The sequence below is a fragment of the Gastrolobium bilobum genome, unplaced genomic scaffold (genome assembly GCF_033153095.1).
Source record: "Gastrolobium bilobum isolate Gb01-03AN ecotype WA unplaced genomic scaffold, APGP_CSIRO_Gbil_v1 utg82661, whole genome shotgun sequence".
Lineage (NCBI taxonomy): Eukaryota > Viridiplantae > Streptophyta > Magnoliopsida > Fabales > Fabaceae > Gastrolobium > Gastrolobium bilobum.
In genome coordinates this window covers 50,911-75,085 of record NW_026899496.1, presented here as the reverse complement: position 1 = coordinate 75,085, position 24,175 = coordinate 50,911, and the positions used below count along the sequence as shown (strand labels likewise).

General features: G+C 38.4%; 3 protein-coding genes across 4 annotated transcripts; 2 read left to right on the top strand and 1 right to left on the bottom strand.

The window, feature by feature from the left end:
- The first annotated feature begins 1,293 nt into the window (after positions 1-1,293).
- LOC133290660 (kinetochore-associated protein KNL-2 homolog) lies at positions 1,294-4,410 on the top strand. 2 transcript variants are annotated; one of them, XM_061488779.1, is made up of 7 exons: positions 1,294-1,413; positions 1,519-1,604; positions 1,784-1,928; positions 2,066-2,213; positions 2,301-3,641; positions 3,850-3,908; positions 4,129-4,410. In XM_061488779.1, exons 1-7 carry the CDS (start codon positions 1,336-1,338, stop codon positions 4,186-4,188), a joined length of 1,917 nt encoding a protein of 638 aa, XP_061344763.1. In that variant the 5' UTR covers positions 1,294-1,335; the 3' UTR covers positions 4,189-4,410. The 2 variants fall into 2 exon arrangements, with proteins under 2 accessions (XP_061344763.1, XP_061344762.1); XM_061488778.1 differs by having other exon boundaries at positions 2,295-3,641.
- A 4,644-nt stretch (positions 4,411-9,054) lies between these two features.
- Positions 9,055-11,227, top strand: LOC133290664 (uncharacterized). The gene is made up of 4 exons (XM_061488784.1): positions 9,055-9,256; positions 9,640-9,782; positions 10,216-10,555; positions 10,638-11,227. The coding sequence occupies exons 1-4, from the start codon at positions 9,055-9,057 to the stop codon at positions 11,225-11,227; spliced, it is 1,275 nt and encodes a 424-aa protein (XP_061344768.1).
- Positions 11,228-14,805: 3,578 nt separating this feature from the next.
- On the bottom strand, positions 14,806-16,388 carry LOC133290663 (serine/threonine-protein phosphatase 7 long form homolog). Its single transcript, XM_061488783.1, has 4 exons — positions 15,841-16,388; positions 15,639-15,735; positions 15,175-15,567; positions 14,806-15,096 (listed from the first exon to the last, which is right to left on the bottom strand). Exons 1-4 carry the CDS (start codon positions 16,386-16,388, stop codon positions 14,806-14,808), a joined length of 1,329 nt encoding a protein of 442 aa, XP_061344767.1.
- Positions 16,389-24,175: the final 7,787 nt, after the last annotated feature.

Here is a 24,175-nt window from a genome sequence, read left to right as displayed (position 1 = left end):
CCTTTCTTCATTATTTTGAGTTCAGATCTGAGTTGTCTGGCTCGTGATTTCATAACTCCATGAAACACTTTGTGTATGTTCTCCCAAGCTTCGAATGAGTGCTTGACTGGAAGAATGTCATTGACTATTTGTTCAGAAATTGTTGATAATAACCAGGTCAGAAGCATTTGATCTTAAGTTAACCACTCTGTATATTCTGAAGTGGAGATGTTGTCTTCACGATCCTGTTTTGAATTGAACTTCAAGGGAATAGGGTTCACCAAAAAACACTGCAACTGGTGTGATGTTATAATCGGTTCGTTGATCTGGTTCCAGAAGAGATAGTTATCTTCTGTGAGTTTCACTGAGATCGTGAAATTGAAGAGTGTGGAAGGATCCTTAGTTTCCATTGTAGATCTGGAAGTTGATTTCTCTGGTTGAGTTGCGCTGTTGTCGTTGAGGTTGGTAGCGGAAGTCATGATTGAAGCTTGTTGAACGGATCAGGCCCTAGGTGAGGGCTCTGATACCATATCAAGATTCTACCATGGATGCGATGAGAGAAAAGAGAGGTGAGGGATAGAGAGATCAGAGAGATGAACATTGTGATTAATACTGAGAAGAAGTGAATGAGTTGATTGATTATACAGTACACACAACTCTCTCTATATATATATATAGAGTTGAGGTTAATACATTGCTGACTAAGCATCTAACAAACTAACACAGTAACAAACTAATCAGATACAGTAACAAACTAATCAGATAGAGTTAATCAGTATCACCAATACAACTGTGTAATACAACTGTGCTAATATCTATAAATGTGATTTTAAAAATTTAAAAATAATTATAATTTTTAAAATTATATTTATAAAAAAGATATTGTCAAACATTTTTTTCTTCTAAAAATTAAAAATTATTTTTGAAAACAGAATTTAAATATGAGTTTCTCTTTAATCATGTCATATGAGGTAGTATCTCTCATGCCATAGAATAATAAATGGTGGGACCCATCACTTGAAAAAAAAAGGAATAATACAAATTTCGATACCTCGTGATAAAGTAATCTCATGTTGAGAAAAATGATTTTCCTCAAACATACCCTAAATCATTTTGTTTTTGGTAGAGTGACCACATAAAAATAGTTGAGAAGACAAAAAAATAATTGAAGTACCGATTGTAAAAGACTAAAAGGAGTAAAAGCTACAACTAGATGTTTAACAAAAAAAGAAAAAAAGAGAAGAAGCTACAACCAGATAATACCAAAAAAAAAAAAAAACGAAAAATAGCTACAACTAGAGTTGTGAGCGGGAACCACAGAGAAGATATAGGACTGTGTTTTCCCGTTTCGCGTTAATGGCTGAGTCCACTCCAATTTCAACTCCTACTAACGACACCAACGCCGTCGCAGAGTCATCTTATTTCCGACGAACGGTTACTTTTTCTTCCTTAATTCTCACTACTTCTTTCGTTCTTCCCTTCTCTTATTTTATTTTATTTATTTTTTGGTTCTGATGCTTTGTTTTCTCGTTCGCGAAGGTTTGCTTGTACGATTGGTGGTTGGTTAGAGCCCAAAACGACTTCCAAGGAAAGCGTTTAGCCGTCGCAGGCGTGTCATCAAGAAAGTAAGACCCCTCCCCCTTTCATGTTAGGGTTTTGAGACCCTTGACGTTTCAACTTTTAAGTAGCGAATTTTTTTGGTGTAATGTTTATGTGGAATTTGAATTGCTTTGAACAGGGTCGCATTGGATTGGAATGATGAATGATAAAAATTGTGTGATTATTGTAACAATTTGTGTTTCAGGGAAGAAGCAATTCGGGTGTTTGTTTCTGCTCCTGTTATCAAAAGATATGATGTGTTTAACCTTGAGACTGCGGATGGGATATACGTTATCATCAATGGTTTCATTAACGAGCAACGCACACTCGAAAATGGTTTCTCCCCTGAGGTTTGTTCATAAGTTTCAATGTATATGCTGGGTCTTGGAAGATGTTGTTTATAATGTGGGAATTGTCCCAAGTTTGATGATATAAAATTTGTATGTTATACTGATTTGATTTTTGGGTTTGTTTTATTAATGGATAGGTTTTCAACCGTTTTATATTTGGCTTTCCTTCAAACTGGGAAAGCTATGTCATAGATTGTTTCAGAGAGGAATCAACCACAGACATTGATTTGGGTGGTGCTGTTTCTGATAATGTAATAGCAATTCGTCCTGAAATCTTATCAGATGGTAAGTAGTTGTTTGATGTTTTATCATTTCCTTTATATCTCTCTCTGGTCTATTATCTAGATATTTTAATTGTTGTTGTAGATGTAGAAAAATCTATTCCAACTCCTGTAGCTTCACCTGAAGAGGCCACGGTTGATCACGAGAAACCGTTTCCTGAAGGTGAATGCAATGCTTCGAAGGAGATGGGTGGGGTTAATGTTGCTTATGGTAGTTGCAGGAGTAAACGTAGTGCCAGGTTGCATAATATTGATGTCTGCCAGCAGAAGAAGCAGCCTGCTTCTGGAGGTCTTCCAAAGTATCCAGATGAAGAGAAGAGCTCTACCTCAGCGGCCTTGGAGAATTGTGATGGAGAACAACTCAAAAGTCCGGTGACACCCATTCAGTCACGATCACATGAGAAGCCATTCTCTGACAATGAATGCAATGCTTCGAAGGAGAAGGTTGGGGTTAATGTTGCCTGTGGTAGTAGCGGGAGTAGACATAGTGCCAGGTTGCGCAATATTACAGTCTGCCAGCAGAGGAAGCAGCCTGCTTCTGGAGGTCTTCCAAAGTATCCAGATGAAGAGAAGAGCTCTACCTCAGCGGCCTTGGAGAATTGTGATGGAGAACAACTCAAAAGTCCGGTGACACCCATTCTGTCACGATCACATGAGAAGCCATTCTCTGACAATGAATGCAATGCTTCGAAGGAGAAGGTTGGGGTTAATGTTGCCTATGGTAGTAGCGGGAGTAGACATAGTGCCAGCTTGCGCAATATTACAGTCTGCCAGCAGAGGAAGCAGCCTGCTTCTGGAGGTCTTCCAAAGTATCCAGATGAAGAGAAGAGCTCTACCTCAGCGGCCTTGGAGAATTGTGATGGAGAACGACTGAAAAGTCCCGTGACACCCATTCAGTCACAATCACATGAGAAACCATTCTCTGACGATGAATGCAATGCTTCAAAGGAGATGGGTGGGGTGAATGTTGCCTGTGGTGGTAGCAAGAGTAGACGTAGTGCCAGGTTGCGTAATATTAAAGTCTGCCAGCAGAATAATCAGCCTGCTTCTGGAGGTCCTCCAAAGTATCCAGATAAAGAGAAGCGCTCTAACTCAGTGGCCTTGGAGAATCATGATGGAGAGGGACTGAAAATTCCAGTGACACCCAGTGAGTCACAATCACAGGGACAAGTAAACACATCATCCCAGCAGCTAGCTAAAAAATCTGTATCCAGAATTTCTGGAACTTTGTCAGCAAAAACTGAAGGCTGTTATAAGAAAAAACCAGTGACAGTTAAAACAAAAGGGATCAGTCCTAAGAGAAAAATGACTAAATCTGCATCCGCTGTGAAATATCCTCGTGTAAAGGATGTAAGCCCCTTGATAAAGGGAGGCAAACGGAAAATATCCTCAGTTTCTCCAGAGTCATTGAGTTTCAGAAAATCCAGATCTGGTAAAATTTTCTATTGATGTCTATATGTAAAAATATTACATATTATTAGGCTTGCAGATAATACTTGTACTTTATGTGCTTTTCATGCACTCTTATGTTATCTAACACTCCTCACCCAACGCTATTGTTTTTTTATATTCTAATTTAAAAAGCATGATCCACTGCCATTTACTTCAGACAGATTTTTTATGCTTGGGTTATGTTGCAGGTAGGTTGCTTCTTCCTCCTTTAGAGTTTTGGCGCAATCAAATACCAGTTTATAATGCGGTATGTGATATCTTTGGGTAATTGAGCATCTTTTTCTCGGCTACTAATGGTACACATCCTGCACACCACATTATATCTCATGTACACTGAACATCCTCCCCCCCCCCAAAACAACAACAAAAAAGTTTCCTGTCCTTTTTTATGAAGTGGGATAAGATAAAGATCGAAGATTTACTACCTACTATCTTTTAACTGTTTCTTTTTTAATGTTATCGTCCAGGACCATGAGATTACAGAAATTCAGGAAGGTGCATCTGTGGTTTGGGAAAGAAAGGAGTAACTCGGGAAAGAAACAGTCGAGATATATCACAGTGCTCACCTTTTTTAATCCTTCATTTGTATTTTACTCATGCTTTTTGTTTCGGTTGCCATGTATCTATTAGTTGTAACTAATTGCCCATATTAGTAGCTGAAGCATCTTCCTTATTTTACCCCCCACATGTAAATGGACCTTGTCCTCAACGTTAAATGTAACTTATCGGACCAACAGAATTTATAAATCACTTCCTCCTTGGGTTGATTGTGGTTCATAGAAATAGCAACTTCAGATGATAGAAAGATAACTATTTTCCATTTTAATTTCTACATAAATTTCTACTGCACTTATTGCTGCTATTGTCTTATTTGAATTATGAAGGCTCTTGCCATTAAGCTTCCTGATAAGGACCAACCAATTAACAAGCTAAAACAGAATTACTCAAGAAACCAAGATCTGAATATTCATCATTCATGTATTTCACAATGACCATTACAAACAGAAACACCTTATACTAGGGAAAATTGCAGAACGTAAAAGAAATTACAAGGCTCCAAAATGAGAATAACAAAGCAATAAAGGTAATGATAATGTGGAACACATATGAGAGGTTCCACTCTCTCCCAATCTCCAAAGGTCCCAAGTTACTTCAGACTTTTCCAGATGTCCCCCTTTCCTTGCGTCCTCCCCTATATATAACCAACTCCATGACACTCATGCTCTATTCTGTTGGAGGGCATTCCAGTCAATATCTCCACTTGTTAACAGCATTACCAATTTGGGTCAATTATTGCATCTGAGGCCCAAACCAAAGTGGGTTCCTATCAATACTACCCCCCTAACAATCACCTTGTCCTCAAGGTGATGTTAATTTTTCCGGGATCCCATTGCTTGAATTGTTGGGACCCATATATGCTTGAAGCATGATAACTCCCACCAGGATCCCATTTTGTTACTGCCCTTGAACCCTTAACTACAAATTTGCAACTGAGTGTCTCTGCCTTTGTTTTCATACAGCAAGTAACACGAGCTCTGATTATAAGATTTTCATTAGTAGCCACAACAGCCTTATCATGTTGATCAAAAACATTAATGACAATGGAAAAATGCTCTTTTCCAAATATACCTTTCCATTGGTTTACATAGCTAGGCACAGGTTGTTCTTGTGTTCCATCCAGTCCCAAAAAATCAACAATTTCATCCCATAAAATTCCCTGTTTATCTTCATTAACTATGTGAAACCTATTAACTACTTTGGTTACCTTAGAGTTTCCCAAATCTCGCCACGCTTCAAGACAGCCCCAAGGTCTCCACGTTCCGTTTATATTATTTCTGACTATCATCCATGATCCCAGACGGTATAAAGCAAGCTAGTGGATTCCTTGATCCTGATACCCACCATCGCAGAGTGACAGGAGGAGATACAGTCAGAAACATTGGCAAAACTGACTTGGTTATTGACAAACTCCTCCAGCGAAGGATTTGGGCCAATTTCTGATACGCCAACGATTGGTGCCACTGCTGCTCCGTCTTCTTTCCTATCACCCTCTTCCTCGTCTTCGTCTGCCAGTTGCAGATGGAGCTGACGGGCTTCACCTATGTGGCTTGGGTTCCAACGCTTGTCGCGTATGAAGTCGCAATGTTGTTGCTCGCGGAGTTCAGCCTGAGACAGCAGCCGTCGCTCTTGTCTCACGAAGCTCCTCGTCGTTTGGTTTCCAGTGACGGAAACCGACCTTTTTGCCGCTGACCCTTCTCCTTCGTCGTTCCCTTCTCTCTCTTCCTCGTCGTCCATGTCCACCACCAAAGGATGCAGTTGACGGACCTGGTGGTTGGGACTCCAGCACTCATAGCCCTTAGAACAGAGGTCGTGTTGTTGACGTTCGTGTAGCTCCGCTTGTGACAGTCGTCGTCCATGGCTGACGTTATCTCCCTGCATACGGTTACTGGTGGCCGATGACGAACCCCTCATCGCTGGTCCACCCCTCTTGTCGTTCGTCTGAGCATTGTGGGCATTAGGGTTATACATGTTAGAGCTTCTGGAATGTGCTGAAAACGGGTTAGTATTATCTGGGTTATTAGCATTGTTTGGGCCCAAATACATTGCAGCACCCTTCTTTGTTTCGTTTGGGCCAATTTCTGTACGCTGGCCCAAAACCATACCAACTGAATCCAGAGCCCCATTTTTACCAACCTGTCCAGAACCTTCCTCCCTCTCAGCAACGTTTCTCTTCTCGATTTTCAAGGAAAACTTCATCATCTCCGATAAGCTAAGCGTCGGAAACCTCAGCAACTCTTCCCGGATAATGTCCCACACGCCGGTCCGCCATGCTTCCATGAGTAAGTCTTCGTCTTCTAACTGCAAGGCACCCACCCTCTTGTTAAATTCCGTGCGAAACTCTGCTATGCTCCCACTCTGTTTCAGTGTGCACAATGCCCTGTAAGGGTTGTCAAACACCTTCGGCCGGAATCGTCTGGTCACCGGAGCATCCAAGTTAAACCTCATGTCTATCCTTCCTCCATTAATGCCTGAAACTCGATCGTCAGAGTCATCTTTCTCATCGCGAGAACGTCTCCTCCTCCTTCCAGCCATCTCATCCAACCTCTTGATGATTTCCGTCATCGCCACTTCATTCGCTTCCATCCTTCGAATCACCTCATCATGTATTGCATCGTTCTTACGCAGCTCCTCCTCCACAACATCCATTCGTTTCTCCAGGTTTTGTGTAGTGCCCATACCACAGAGCTCCTAGATCGGAGCTCTGATACCAATTGATAAGGACCAACCAATTAACAAGCTAAAACAGAATTACTCAAGAAACCAAGATCTGAATATTCATCATTCATGTATTTCACAATGACCATTACAAACAGAAACACCTTATACTAGGGAAAATTGCAGAACGTAAAAGAAATTACAAGGCTCCAAAATGAGAATAACAAAGCAATAAAGGTAATGATAATGTGGACACATATGAGAGGTTCCACTCTCTCCCAATCCCCAAAGGGCCCAAGTTACTTCAGACTTTTCCAGATGTCCCTCTTTCCTTGCGTCCTCCCCTATATATAACCAACTCCATGACACTCATGCTCTATTCTGTTGAAGGGCATTCCAGTCAATATCTCCACTTGTTAACAGCATTACCAATTTGGGTCAATTATTGCATTTGAGGTCCAAACCAAAGTGGGTTCCTATCACTTCCCTTTCTCATTCATAACAGAAAATGCCAATTATCAGTGATATTTGTTAGTCAAACCTATGTTGTACCGATATGAAAACGGGACACACGACATCTTAATTCTAAAAAATGTTGAATTTTGATATATTAAGACATATTTTGATATTAAATAATATTTTTAATTTATATAGTGTATATTATATTTAATATTTAATAATTTAACAAAAAATGAAACTAAATTCATTATATCCATCAATTTTGCAAAGAAACATAAGATGTACATATTTACTATTATATTTTCAAATTAAAATTCTCTCATACACTTCAGTGAGATTTATTCGTTATTCATTTTTAATTTTTATTATATTAATTTGATAAAACATTGATATTTTTTCATGATATGTATTGAAATTTCAAATATTATAGATGTTTGAGCATATCAGAGTGTCGGAGTGTGTCAGATACAATATTTCAGATTTTTTAAAGTGTTGGTGCAACGTAGAGTCGAACTCTCATCAAAAGAAATTACCTTTAGGCTTTGGATATTCGTTAGCAGTCAACTGATACTTTTCATCAAATGCTTCAGCTTTGTACAAGGCATGTCTTCTTGTTGACAGCTTTAACCACCTTAGGTTTTCTCTCCAAACATGTCCTCCAAGTAAGCCTCATGAAATTGCTTATTTTTCTGTATAATTCCTGTGGTCATTGTTGTGCTAATATCACTACAAATACAATCTCAAGACCTTGTTGTATAGAGGGCTTTTTTTTCTCATCTGGAAAGATACACCACTCCTTTCCAGTCATTCTATCGACTTCTTCCTCTGTTAGCTTCACAAGATAGCCATTGAAACTCTGTTTTCTGTCTGAAACTTCTTATAGTATATGCTTGATTGCTTATGTCATGAAGCAATGTGGTGCCGGTCGAGGTTTTATACATAACTGAAGTTGGCAAAAAAAATTAAAATAATGCTTTTTAATTAAATAATTACGCATTTATTGCAGTTTTGGAAATATTCACGGATGTATTGCACAATGTGACGCCCCATTGAGGCGTCTCACCCTAAGGGGAGACGCCCTAATGGGGCGTCACATGTGACGCCCAAAAGGGGCATCACATGTGTGCCCTATATATACCTCTACCCCTTCATTCACTCTTCACACCTCTTCTCTCACTTTTCATATCTCTCTTCTCTACCAAAATTTCTATAATCCTTTATCTTTAATTTAGTATTTGAATTTTATTTCTTATTCTTTTTAAGAATGAGTTCACATCCTGATTCTGTTCGTGTTGTGTTATATTACAATGATAGGAAGGTAGAAGGTCGACGAGGTGTCATGTTTGAAGGTGAAAAAAGGCCGACACGTATCCAACGCAATGCAACCATTCGAACTGCATCAGAGAATTCGACAGAAGTTAAGTCTTCAAGGCAACCAATGTATCACTCAGATCACGACAAGGTTATGGCAATGTGATAAATACATTAGTTTGCAAGTGGTTGACGATGAAGACGTGAAGATGACAATGGAAGAATTTTTCAACTAGTTAAGGACAGATTTTCTGGAGTTGTATGTCGACATCGCCGCAACGGATGAAGTTCCATTACTGGTGAGGTCAGTTGATTTAAATTCTCGTCGTCTTCCATCTTCGTCTGTCGGTCATGCGTCTCCAGTTGGTAACTTTTCTGAGGGAGATGAAAATGATCCGACTTGGGAAATGCACGACGAAGCCGACGACAACGATGATGAAAATATCGAATTGGAAGAACGTCTTTTGGCGGAGGATGCTAGTGCTTCAAAAGGAGATGAAGGTGGTGAGATGGGTGCGTCTCAAATCCCAATATTCCATAAACCAGTGGTTGCGCAAATGCCGCAATTGCATGACGTTGCGTCAGCCCCATTAGGTAATCATCATGAAGGTAATTGATATAATTTGTATATACCTGGATAGATACCTAATTTAATACATGATGTAGGAAGTTTGTATTAAAAAAGTTATAATCCGCAGTTGCAGGTGACGAGGCTGTTATTCCTTTTTGGCATGGAATTCCGCATTATTCGTACATTGATTGGAGTTATCGGAGCGAACAAGAATCATGCACTGATGGTACGGTTTCAGGATCGGGTTCAATACAAGGTCCGTGGCAACTGGGTGACAAGTTATTTGTGAATCAAGAATTTGCAACAAAAAAAGATGTCCAAATGGCACTTAAGCACAACCTGATTAGGGAGCATCAAGAAGCAATTGTAATTGAGAGCACGCCTGCAAAGTTATCCATGAAATGTTGTGCGTATGATAAAGGTTGCCTGTGGCGTGTCAGGGCGATCAAACCAGTGTTTGGTGAAAATTGGAAGATTACGAGATTGGGTGAAGATCACAATTGTTTGAATGAGCATATTTCCCAGGGACATAGACAGCTCGATGCAGATGTTATTGCAGATCTCGTTCTAGGTCCATATTTATTTTTGATAAATTGTCAACGTTTACATACTGCTGTTTAATTAAATTCGTTCTATTTTATCGAGTGTGTGACCTATTCGATGCAGGGATGATAAGGGAAGAACCATCTGTCTCAATTTCTTTGGTTCACGAAAGGATAACCTCTAAATATGGCTTTAAAGTTTCCTACAGAAAGGCATGGTATGCGAAGCAGAAAGCGATGGCTATTATGTACAGTGATTGAGAGGAATCTTATGCTTTTTTGCCAAGGTGGTGCGAATACATGCTTCGCTTTTCTCCAGTTCATTTTATCATATCCAAACAAATGATTTTTATGCGGAGCATGGGTTAGTTACTGGAAAAAAGGTCTTTCGTCGCATTTTTTGGACGTTTAGACAGTGTTGTGAGGCGTTCAAATTTGCCAAACCCGTCATACAGATTGATGGAACGCATTTATATGGGAAGTACAAAGGGAAATTGTTGGTGGCCACAGCCCAAGATGGTAATGATGAATGTTTACCGATCGCTTTTGCCATCGTTGAAGGTGAAACCTTGGAAGCATGGGACTATTTTCTTGTTAATATCCGTGCTCATGTTACAGACATGTCAAACATATGTCTGATCTCAGATCGTCATCGTAGCATAATATCTTCTGTGGAGAATAACCCTACTTGGCTGCCACCAAAAGCGTATCACGTCTTTTGTATTCGTCATATTGCAAGCAACTTCAATCAAAAGTTTCGGAATGAGGGTTTGAAGCGGATGTTAAAGAATTTAGGTAAACTCATTCACAAATCCTTATTTATTTATTTCCACAATGTTTCACAATTTATGTTTACGGTGATGTCCAATTTGTGCAGGCTATACTCCGACCATGGTTGATTTTGAAAGGAATCTTGCGAGCTTTCGTGAAAGTAGTCCTCAAATTACTGAGTGGATTGATGCCATCCCTAAGGAAAAGTGGTCGCGTGCCTATGATATTGAAGGACAAAGGTACGGGCATATGACAACAAATTTGGCAGAATTTGTGAACAGGGTTTTGAAGGGGGCCAGAAATATGCCGATAATTGCATTGGTTAAGCACACATATAGCAAATTGGTTCATTATTTTGTTGAGAGGGGTACATCTGCTGTTGTGCAACTTGAATCAGCTCATCGTCATGGCAAAAATGTTGTTGAATTGGTCAAGAAGAATCAGGTACATGCAACAGGCCACCATGTTCGTGCATACAACGTGGATCATACTGTCTTCGAGGTTGACGCAGGTTGGGAGCGTTCATATTATGTCAATCTTCCACAGAGATTTTGTCAATGTGGAAAGTTTAAGGCCTTTAAGTACCCGTGTAGTCACGCCGCTGCTGCTGCTTTAAGTGTTAGGCAGAGTCCTTTCACGTACGTAGACGATGTCTTCTTGACATCTAACTTGGTCGAGGCATATTCTTTTCCGTGAGAGCCAATTGGAAAAGAGGAAGCAATACCAACAAGTACAGGCCCAAAGATTATTCCTGATACCACTATGTTGCGTGCAAAAGGTCGTCCAAAGTCAACTCGCATACGCAATGAGATGGACGAAGTTGAGACAAGTCAAAGCCGTATCAGTGTGGACTTTGCAAGGAACGCGGCCATAATCGCAGAGCATGACCAAATCGTGGGAGAAACAACTGATTCACTTAGTACTAAATCTACATGGTTTATTTAATTTGTTGAATTGTAATTTGCGTTATGTTGGACTATTTCCTTTATGTATGTTTTTAATTCATAGTAGTATTCGTGTTTATCAGTTCCCGTATCAGGTGAAAAATTATCTTGACGTTCAAAGCATTAATACTAAAGACAATTAATCCAAATAAAATATAGGGACAATTAATCCAAATAAAACATAAATGTACAGTCCACAATACAACAAACTGATAATGTCATAACTAATACATAAAATCCCTATATAAAATAGAAACTACGACCACAGATGCCATTGCCTATGACGTGCATCCCTATCTGGCAGGATACGTCTGTCCCATGTTGGGTCTCCCTGAGGTGTCGGTGTATGTGGAGTCTAGAAATCATCCATAGCCGCCCGCATAAAATCATCTGTCGATGCGCTCCCTCCAATATCCGAAGACTGCCCTGGATAATGTGCATAAACATGGCCTGAAGTACTACCCTGCATGTGGGATGGCGTGAATCCCTGACTGTGGGTGTCCGTGGCTAGAGTCTCCTCACTGTCATGGCTATCTGGGAAACGGCCTAGCTCTCTCCACACGTTCTGGGTATCTTTAGCAGACCAACTGTAACACCCCCGTGTATACCCGGAATATTAACATTACATCGTATGAAGCGATGCTTAATTAAAAATTGCAGAATATTCTTTTTCTTTTCAATTATGACGTCATTAATCTTAGCCAAGTCGATTACTTAATCAATTTCATAAAATATCGCCTGTATGTAAATTGCAATAAGACATCTACTGAACTACCTTAATATATAAATAAAGTGTGTATCTAAATCACGGCATTACATCTCGTAATCCGGACAATATCCTGATACATTATTACAACTCCCAAAAGACTCGAGATAAAACAATACTACGTGTCATGGACAATCCCCATGCTCACCAAATAAACAGCGTAAACAACAAGTCTTAACATAAAACTCCATAACATGAACTGAAGCTATAAGCATTAAGCAGCATGCAAATCCAGCATCCAACATGTCAGCATAAATAACAGCAAATCTAACTCAGCTCCGGCCTCCTGTCGCCTGAGGTCTCAAGATTACCTGACCCTGAAATAAGCATTCCCCAAACGTGGGGTGAGATCTCTAAACCAGAAATCTCAGTAAGACAAGGAGTCCTCAATGATCTTCCACCCCAAGCTCACTTACATGTGCAATATAAGTTCTAAAAGCATTTATATCATTATCAGTTCCAAAACTATATAGTGCGACAGATGTCTATAGCATGTGTGTAATCACTATTCTACTGGCCAGAGAAATGTAGGAATACGTCTATACCTACATGTAGTACAAGGAACACCGCTTGCACCTCACCCACAGCCTCACCCTATTGTATGTTCTACATACTCAGGCTTACCGTATAGGTGAACACCTCCATGCATATCAACAAGGCACTAATATATAACAGCTCAACAGCATTTCCAAAACATCAAAAGTATGTAACACAACATGCATATAACCATACCCCCATGGGACATGGTGGAACCACAACATGGCTAAACCGAGGACACGAAAGTTTACCTTGCAAGCTCACTATCCAATGCCAAGAGTCCTCACAGCTCAAGTCCAACACACAGCAGATCGCAATCTGATTTAGGACCAGCAAGTGTATCAACATACATAACTCAAAAGCATTAACATAAAGACTACGTTCTCCTTTAACGATTTACGTCTTAAGGCTTCCAACAAAGCCACAAGCCCTTAATCACACGATTCTGACTTAGTTTATTAATTACAGAAGTTCAACTTCATCAATCTAGGGTCCACAAACCCCCAATAGCCTACTGTTCTACGAAATCCCAGAATATACGGATATTCCTCGGGTACATATCCGGATATGCAATATCCGGATATCTCACTGACCATGTCCGGATATACAATATCCGGATATCCAGATTCCCATATTCGGATATCCAATATCCGGATATCCAAATCCCATATCCGGATATCACATATCCGGATATTTCTCGGGCAGATATCCGGATATTTCATGACAGAATGCAGAAACTGCATTTCGTGAAGATATCCTTCCAAGGTTGGGTTTTTACCGATTAAAGACACTTAAACATGCATTTCTAGGTGTGTTTGACCAACCCCAACATTAAGTTATCATCTTTTAGCCTTAACATGCATCAAGCTTCCATTTTTAAGCATAAAACTCACGAACAAAGGGTGGTACAACATACCAAGGCTCAAAACTCAGAACCAAGAGGCTCTTGGAGCTCACCAACAGTGCCTCAACCTCTGACTAGGACAGAACACGAAAATGCTAGCACAAGATGGTTCCTTTCTTCACAAAGGTAGCTTCATGAAGCAACACAAACCAAGAAGAAAGTGGCTCTCATCCCATATCCCAACTCAGCACACTCCCTGACCAGAAACAGTGACTAAAACCCCTAGCAAGGCACCCTTACACCCTCACAAAGATGATTCCCAAGTGTTTACAAGAAGAAAAGAGAAGGATCAATGCCAAAGGACCCAACTTGGCTCAAGAGAAGGTGAAGGAGACCAATGGAACAGTGCTCAAGTAGCTGGTCATCCTCTCTCACGAAGGAAAATCTGGTATCTAGGGCAATGTGCCCTTAGTAAGTGTATAAATAGTCAACTCACACTTAAACGCGCAGTATTAGCTTTAGTTGCTCCGCTTAGAATTTTAATCCCAAACTTTGGATTCTTAACCTACTCAATTTTACAAGAATTATCAAATTTTTATAATATTTTTCTGCTTACCTTTCCGGTACGCACTTTTCATAGCCAGTATCAATTTCTGGCACCAGTTCTCATTATTTGGACTTGAAACTCATTTTACGAGTCCTAAATATTATTCTAGTTATTATCATGCACTTACATTAATTTTTCGGGATACTTTTTCGGTACATATTTATACCGACTAGCAGAACCGGTATCTGCACTTTTCTTCCGAAAAGTGACTTTCAGCATTCGAAACCACTTACTACATTTATTAAGCCTCATAAATAATTATTAGGGTCAATTATGGAGTCATTTCCTATTTTTGCATATTTAATTAATTAAATTCCTTAATTAACGGTGCGGGTTCTTACACCAACCCTCCATGTCAGCATCAAGCCCTTATGAAAAAGGTTGTGAGTAAGGCTGTGAGAATGCCTGCTCGGCCCCAGTCATAGCCATGGGACTGGCCTGGAAAACTGGCTCCTATGAATCCACGTATGGGTGCTGAGACTCCGGCTGGCTAGGACCACCTGCATCCTGCGATCTATGATGATACATCGGCTGTGACCCGTAAGTAGTCCCAATGACTGGAGGTCTGAACCATCCCTAACTCTCGACCACTGGCATCGGTGCAATGATCGGAACAGGGACAACTGCTACTCGCTCACGCGTACGTCTTAATCCGCGTCCCTTCTGTCTATTACGGGGAACATCCACGGACAACAGCAGATCAGGCTGTGTCTGCACTGGGGGTGCCTCAGGTCCTGGCTCATCGACTCGTGAATTCTCACGAAACATCCCAATAATCCTGCCAATCTCCTCACGGATATAGTCTAAGTCGAAGCGAGGAAACTCCTCCGCGGTTGTTGCATGATACAACATCTCTAGACCGTCAATCTGTAGCATAAAAAGTTTTAACAATGTCAAAGGAATGTCAAATACGTAACAACAAGCTAAAATTTGTCATAAACTCACCATTCGTCCAATCTTTGCTGCCCTGCGAGAAATGTATCTCTTTCCCCTCGCTTTGTACCACTCCATGTACGCATGGTTGGGTGACATCAACCCTAGTAATTGAGGGGGCAGAACGATATTCTGCTCCCTGACCTGCCATCTCTGTATCCATGGACGAAGCTTACGCCTCCAGTTCTCGTCAACCTTCCCCCGCAGTGTATGATCATGGATCCCTCTCAACTTCCTGCTCACATCCGGGGTGGGCTGTTCCAGACCAAACTGTCGCATGCACCTACCCGATTGACATACCTCTACGGTGTGGAAGTAAATAAGGGGTGCGCCAACAAGCCAAAGGTATTGCTGCTCTGGAGTCACGTCCAACCACTGATAATCGATATATGGTTGCCAAACAACCTACACACAAAATGGTAAAGAATATATGGTGACATGTCAAAAAGATACATGCATTATAAATAACAACATACTAAGTATCCAAAACCGTACCTCATCTCTACATAGTGTATCCAAGGTTGCCCGATAATGGGTGACTTATGAGGTTTAAACTTTGCCACTGTATTAAGCCTGTCATCAGAAACATACATCATCAATCAATCATAATCAAGCAAGTATACAATTAGTATATATGATAACTCAGTAGCGAAATTGAATGAAATTAATAAAGCATACCGACATCCATAATGCAAGCCCGACTCTGCATGAGGAGGAAGGGGTGGAGCAATGGGTGGAAATCGTATCCATGCCCAAATCTGAAGAAGAATATGACAACCACCCATGTCTGATCGACCGACATCTGTTACTTCGCACAAGTTCCTGAACAAGTGTGCCAGAACCGCAGATCCCCAACTGAAACGACCAATCTCATCAAATCCTCCCCCCAGCAACGGGACTAGCTGACAACCGATATTGCTACCTCCAGACTTGTCCGCCAGCAACCAACACCCCAGCATGCGAGCAATATGCGCCTTTGTGAAAAATATCTCGCGATCATGATCCCCAGCATGATCAGTCCACCGGGTATATAACCGATCTAAAAATGAGATGCGGAGGTCACCTGAATGAAGGAACTTATTGGTCTGTGAAGCCGCGCCAAAAACAGCAGCACAAACAGCGGGCCAATCCTCATTTGTAGATCCGGTAACGACTTGCCCGCTAGTAGGCAATCCCAATATGCCGGCCATATCCTGTAAGGTGATAGTCATCTCACCTTGCGTCATGTGGAAGGTATGTGTCTCTGGTCTCCACCTCTCGACCAGAACACTAATTAACGGGGCATCGATCTGAAATTAATTATACAATTATCACGTGTTAACGATGATATTAAATAATTACATAAATACAAAATGACCGTAAATTGCATACCTGGAGATGTCGCATCCGGGCAACGTGGATAAAGCCTGCCTGTGTAAGGTAGTGTGTGACCACCTCTGGAATAGCCCCGGTAGGTGGCCCACCCTGTGGTTTCCCACGCCGGGTCTTGAGTCTCCTCACATGCTCCGTATTCCACACTCGTTGTGAAATATGGGCACGCTACGTCCTCTTACGAAGGACGTCCCATTTATAAGGGCCAAGGATGATATACATGCTGGGATCGGTAGGCTCTGCATCCGATGCACCACCCGAAGATGATGATGATTCAGCCATGACCCTAAATTATATAATATTAATAATCAATAATTAAATTAATCACATGACACAACATTTTTATGTACAAATTAATTAAGCAATGTCGTAATTTATTATAAAAAAAATTAAGCATAAACCTTACGTTTTTACTAGAATCGAAATTAATGAATTAATATTAATACGTAGTACAGATTTATTTGTAATTAAATAATAATAAAACATCGGACACAAATTAAATCATACTGACATAATACTTAACCCTAAGTCACTCATAACTTCATAAATATGTACTAATCATCACACCTAACTGACTACATAATTATCAATACACTCCCGCATTAATAACATTATACAAAATTTACGAAGTCACTATCACTATTTTCTAAATCACTAATTCATACGCTAAACCCCAATGCATAATTAAATATTAATAATCATAACAATGTAACAAAAAAATTACTATAGCATTACAATATTCTAAAGCATGGTAAAAAATTTCTAAGTGACTATCCTAATGTTCTAAGTCTCTAATATACGATAAATCCTAACATGTTCGCAAGGTAGCACTGTAATTTAAACGTATACATAGCAGGTATTACGAACTTACCTAAGTTGGCAGAGCTTCGCAATCAAAAATTTCGCGTTCGGTCGGTAGCACAATCCAAGGTTAGAGAGAGGTGAAAAGTGAGGAGTGAAATGGTAAAAAAAGGGGTATTTATAGGACACACATGAGACACCCCTTTTGGACGTCACATGTGATGCCCCATTGAATGGAGCGTCACAGTGTGCAATAAATCTGTAATTATTGCCAAAACTGCAATAAATGCATAATTATTTAATTAAAAAGCATTATTTTTTAATTTTTTTGCCCACTGAAGTTGGAAGAAAATGATGGTCCTAGCCAAGGTAGTAAAAAACAAGATTTTATGTAGGATAAAAAATCGTAATACTTAAAATTATAACGTAAATAAAAATGGTAAAAAATCATAAAAAACGTAAAAGTACTTAGAATATTGATAAAAATATTCTGATTAAAAAAAATTGTAAAAACATAAAAACGCAGCAGTAAATCAAAATTTTAATTACCATGATCTTCTATGTACTACCTAAATCTTCTTCATTTGGTTCAGGCTCACTCGCTTCCTCGTCCTACTCTTTTTGTTTTGCACATAACCAATCTGTAAGGAAGCTAAAACCACAGTATCCGTCATTTATATCTGTGATTGCACTAGAATTGATTGTAGAAGGCTTATTACAATTTGTTAAAAGTGGTACAGGCAAGTAGAGGTGGCAAAGTAGGCAGCCCGCCCCGTCCCGCCGTCAACTCGTCAAAAAATGAGTCAACCCATCCCGCCCCGCTTTTGAAAGTGGGCTGAAAAACTCAGCCCGCCCCGCTCAGTTTGGCGGGTTAGCCTGCCAGTCCGAGCCTATTTTACACTGACCTGCCTCGACCTGCCGTCAACTTGCCAAAAATGAGCTCGTCCCGCCCCGTTTGGCGGGTTGGCCCTCCGAGCCGAGCCCGTTTTGCCGGCTCTATAGACAAGCCATTGTTATTCCCAAAACTATGAGAGGAAGCCGACATCTGTGGCGGCGGTGAAGCTGGCTTGGTTTTGGTTGAAGGAGATTCAGAGGACCTGTGGGGAGAGAAAACAGGTTTTGATTTGAATGTTAAGAATAGATAAATAATTTCTAATATTTTCTCTCTCGAATCTCCCAATTGGAGTGACTTTGATTTTAAAGGTGTGAATAATTCCAAAGAATTTTACAAAAATCATCAATTCCTATTCTTCGTTAGGAGCAAGAATAAATAAAACATTTTTATTTCTTCCTTTTCTTTCCTAAAAGTGACTCTCAAAACAAGCCCTTACAAAATATACAACTTTAAGTCTTGATTCTTCGGAGAAAGGCAAGTATTGTAATTTTTTTATTTTCAAGTTATATTCAATTAAATCAGATGTGTGATGGTTAAATCATAAGATGATTAACCTGAGGGGAGGCACGGTTGGTAAGTGAATTGTGCTCCAAGAATAGGATATGTGTTCGATTTTTGACAGACTCTCTTTGGGCCAGAGGTAAATATCCTTATATTCTAGCCTCAAGAGGTTGAGTGAGAATACCTCTATAGAAACTAAAAATAAAATAAAATCATAAAGATACTTAGGCTGAATGCATTTTGTATATTTCTTAAGGGGGTGTTTGGTATGAGAGAAATTTTTTTATTATTAGGGTAAATAAATTCTCGGAATATGATGAGAAATTTTTGTGTCCGGGTAAGTTACAAAAAAGCGTTTGGTAGGCAAAAAATTTACCAGAAAAGTTGGGTTATTTTTACTAATGCTTTGTTTGGTTGATGGTGAAATATTGATGGGAATGTGTATTGAAATTACGAAATTACCCATTATAGACTTTTTCAAACAAGTTGTACTTAATATAGACTTTTTGAGGGCATTTTTGTCTACAAATAATAAAAGGTGTTTCTCCATTCTTGGATTTAAAAAATACCACAGTTCAAACTACTATTTTATTTTCCATTGCCTAGTTCAAAACAAAAGTCATGGAAAAAATAATATACTGGTTTTTTATAACTTACATACCAAATATGGATAATATATTTTGCCTATCTTACTTTCCCAACATTCTTATTAAATTCTCCATACCAAACACCTCCTAAGCTGCAAATTAAGGTAGCCTCTCAACTTTGATATTTTATCCACTTTTATTGACCTCACCAAAATTAGTAGGGACAACGTAGGAATTGTTATTTATTTCTCAACATTAATTTTTATAGCTTAAGTTCTTATGGTTATCCTGCTCAGACACTAAATTTAACCCAGAAAAAGATGGAAATATTTAGAAATTGAAAAATAATGCTACTTAGACACACTTCGTCCTCACAAATTGCTCATCGAATGTTAACTGTTATGGGAATGGTTAAGATGAGCCTAAATTGAAGTTTGTAGGAGGAGGTTTAATAAGCAAACCATAAATAATATTGTAGTAGATTTTTTTGTTCCGGTGCATCTTTAAACTTTTGATGGTAAGCATTGTCAGTCTTTGAAAAGCCAGTTCTAATCATTTATAAGAAATTATCAAATCATACCATTGGAATAATTTATTTTTTTGCTAAAGGAATAATTGTTATTTGATATGTATATATCTGATTTATTAACCTGTCACACTGAACTATCTCTTATTTTAGAGGGGTCCCAAAATTGTATTCGTTCTTGATTCTTGAGGGTATATCATGCAGTTTCAATGATAACAAGATTCGATAATAGAGTTTAACTTCCCTAGCAGTACGATGTAAAAGTGTGAGTAACCTATTATTAGTCTATCAAAAAAAAAAAGTGTGAGTAACCAATTAAACTGCTCCTATTCAACTGCACCGCTTTATGGGTACCATATTGTTGTCTCTCGTTATGTAACAGGATTAAGGGTTTTATAAGAGTTATGTTGTAGGAAAAGTAATTGTGTTATGTTATAGAGATTCGTTTTGCGTGCCAGAATTTTTATTTTTATTTTTGCTGCGGGCCCCACAAAATGTTGTGTGTAAGAAAATTTTTGTGGTCATGTTAAATGATAGATGATAAACCCATTGATTAATGAGTGGGGTTCTTACTGAAAGTCAAAAATCAATGCCAGATAATGTCCACACTTGTTTTATCGGAAATTTCAATACAATATGCCCTACATTTTAAACTGGGGGTTCACATTACTGTCTCAAAAAAAGATAATAGTTACAAAACAGTTACATGGTATATTAAAAATTTACAAACATATTTTGTAATTTCTTAATTATAAGTGCATAATTTTTAAATTAGTCTCAACTTTTTTTTTATATAACTTTGTAATTTTAGGATAAAATCTTTAATGTAATACCATCTTACTTTTTTTTCTTATTGAAATGATATATGAACCTATTGGGCCAAATGGGCCCAATTGTCCTGTAACTAACTTTTAGTTATTCACTTTTAGTATTTATACAAATAATACAACATAGTATATAATGTAATCCATCCATTTTTTATATCAATCACATAATATTCAATATACAGAAATCATTCAGTATTCAAGATTCTCTTCTTTTTACATCAAGAATTTGATATCTTTTATGGTATCGGAGCTCTTGATCCATGGAGACCGAAAAGCGTAACTTTGTCCAAACTTTCACTAACCCAGTATCACTTAAGTTGGATGAAGACAACTTTTTGCCATGGAAACAACAAGCCTTGCCAACAATCAAAGGATAAAACCTGACCATAATTTATCACTCATGAAATTCAAGGCTCTACTGAAAAGACTTCAAACGAAGCACGACAAGATTCACAAGAAGATGCAGAAAAAGCAAGCACAGCTGAAAAGACAAGCACAACTGAAAAGACAAGCACAACCAACACAAAGACTACAGCTGAAAAAGATTTTGTTGATGTTCAGTAAGATTAACTTCTCCTATCATGGCTTCTTTCATCTATGTCAGAAACCATTTATACTCGTATGGTAGGTTGCTTGAGTTCTTTCAAAGTTTGAAAAAGCTTGAAGAGTTCTCTGCCTCATAAACAAGAGCAAGAATTAAACAACTAAAGATACAACTAAAGAATATAAAGAAAGAAACAAGTGTCTCACAGTATGCACCAAGTGACTATTTCTCCACCACAGATTCAAGTTGGTACCCATACTCGGGAGCTACACACCACTTTACTCCTGACTCGAGCAACCTGATAAACAAAACACCATATTATGGACACGGAGCTGTTCAAGTTGGTAATGGTACTAATCTCAAAATTAAAAATATAGGATATTCTATCTTACATTCACTTTTTCTAATCTTTTACATGTTCTAGGTCTATCTAAGAATTTATCGAGTGTCTCACAATTTGCTAAAGAACATAATGTCATTTTTGAATTTGATGCTAATGCTTGTTATGTGAAATATCAGGTTACCAAGGAGATCCTTCTCCAAGGGACACTGAAGAATGATTTGTATGTCTTTGATGGAGCACCAAGATTACAAAGAAGCACTCAAATTGCCTTCAGCACTAAAATTGCTCCATTACACACTATACTAATATTGTATTTCTAAATTCTAGTAATTCCATTTTGTGTAATAATGTCTCTATTAATAATGCCTTACATCTTTGGCATTCTAGACTTGTTCATGCTTCATTTTGAACCGTCAAAAAGGTACTTAGACAATGCAATATTCATTTTATCAATTAAGATTATCAAAGTTTATGTTGTGCTTATTGTATGCCAAAAATGCACTAGCTACACTTACCTGCATCTGACACCACCTACACTGCTTCTCTTGAACTTATTCTAACTGATATTTGGGGACCAACACCCATAGATAGTAGAACTGGAGCTAAATACTATATTATCTTTGTAGATGCCTTCTCTAATTTTACTTGGTTTTATCCTATGCCAGCTAAGTCACAAGCTTTTGATATATTCCTTACCTTTAAATTTATGGCAGAATTGCAATTAAACACTAAAATTAAGGCTTTACAAACTGATAATGCAAAAGAATATCTTAAATTTGTTGGTTATGACTTATACTTCGCATGCTGATGAGGGTCCTTGTTGTCGGGGTTAGCAGAAAGGCAACTGGGGTCTCGCTCCCAGGTGAGCGGCCGGGAGGCTAGGCACTGTTGTGGACCTCTGATTTATTGTAATTTTCTTAGTAGTCTGGGCTTGGGCCCATGAATAGTTGTTGTTAGGGTTTTCTAATTCTATTTATATTTTCCTTGTAAATTGAGTGACTTGTTACAAGTGGCAGTGAGGTGAATATAGTACAGACAAGCTGGACGTAGCCTAAATTGGGTGAATCAGGATAAATCACAATGTCAATCTCTCTTCTCTTTTCTCTTTTCTGTTTTGTCGATTTTGTGTGATTGTCAATTTCCAACAAAATTCACTACCTATATGCAAGAACAAGGCATAATTCATAGACTCACATATCCTTACTCACATCAACAAAATGAAAAACCTGAGAGAAAATATAGACATATTGTAGAATGTGGATTAGCTCTCTTAGCTACCTCTCACCTACTAACCAAATTCTGGGATAATGCTTTCCATATAGTTACCTTTGTCATTAACCAACTGCCTAATTAGTTTTAAAATATTATTATAAAGAATTTGGATTCTCTTGTTATAAAAAACTATAGGAGGTTTAAACCAAGAAAACATGCTTTATTCAATAACGAAATTAGAATTATAAGCTTAATCAACTAATATAAACAATGGACCCTTAGCTATATGTATATTTTTTTAAAGGAAAAACATTTTCTTCTTTTAAATTTTTTTTCCTACTAATGACTTATGACATAAGTGGAGTCTACAAAATAATGAAGAATTTTTTTTTTCAAAATGAGACCCACTTATGTCATAGTTACTAATAGAATAAAAAGTTTTTCCTTTAAGAGAAGAAAATATTTTTTCATTTTTCAAAATTAGCAAACATATAAAAATGAGTTCGATATATATATATATATATATGTCAGGATTATTTTACACCAGTATAAGTTACACTCTTAATCTTATCCGTTAATCTCACGTATATCTAAGAACTCAATTTTTTTTAATAGTGTGAGCCATTGGATATAAGTGGATCAATGGTCCAGATTGAGTGTAAGACTTCTAACTCTTACACCGATGTAAGAATATTCTGCTCCTATATATATATATATGGGTTAGGATCATTTTACACCAGTGTAAGTTACACTCTTAATCTTGTCCACTGATCTCATTTATATCTAAGGGCTCAAATTTTTTAGTAATGTGAGCCATTTGATACAAGTGTATCAATGGTCAAGATTGAGTGTAAGACTTCTAACTCTTACACCAGTGTAAGAATATCCTGCCCCTATATATATATATATATATATATATATATTTTAATTTAATTGGATCCTACATATTTTTCACTAAGTCACGTGACACAAAATTCTTCGTGCAACATGAGGCTCCATTTCCCCATTATGATACTATATTATGAAGTTCGTGCCACGTCACCGATACAGGACACTTCCAAAAAATTTAGGTGAACCGTCGATTAGGAACCATCAACGGTCAACCATCATTAAGCTAGTGGCAACAGATTAACTGCAACGATCTAAGGAAAATAGCCACGTCACTGATCCGCGAAAAAAGAAAAAGCACCGTCGATCTATAATAATCAACGGTCAATCCCTTCCGAAACCATATGACGAGGATCCCGATCTGAATCCGTCCATTATAACATAATCAACGGCTCGAAATCGCATTTACCATTTCAAAACAAAATCAACCTCACTCTCTCTATAAAACCAAGAAAACAACCGCGTTTTTTCAAAATTCAAATCGGATTGAAACGCTAGAATCTTAGTGGGTGCTAGCT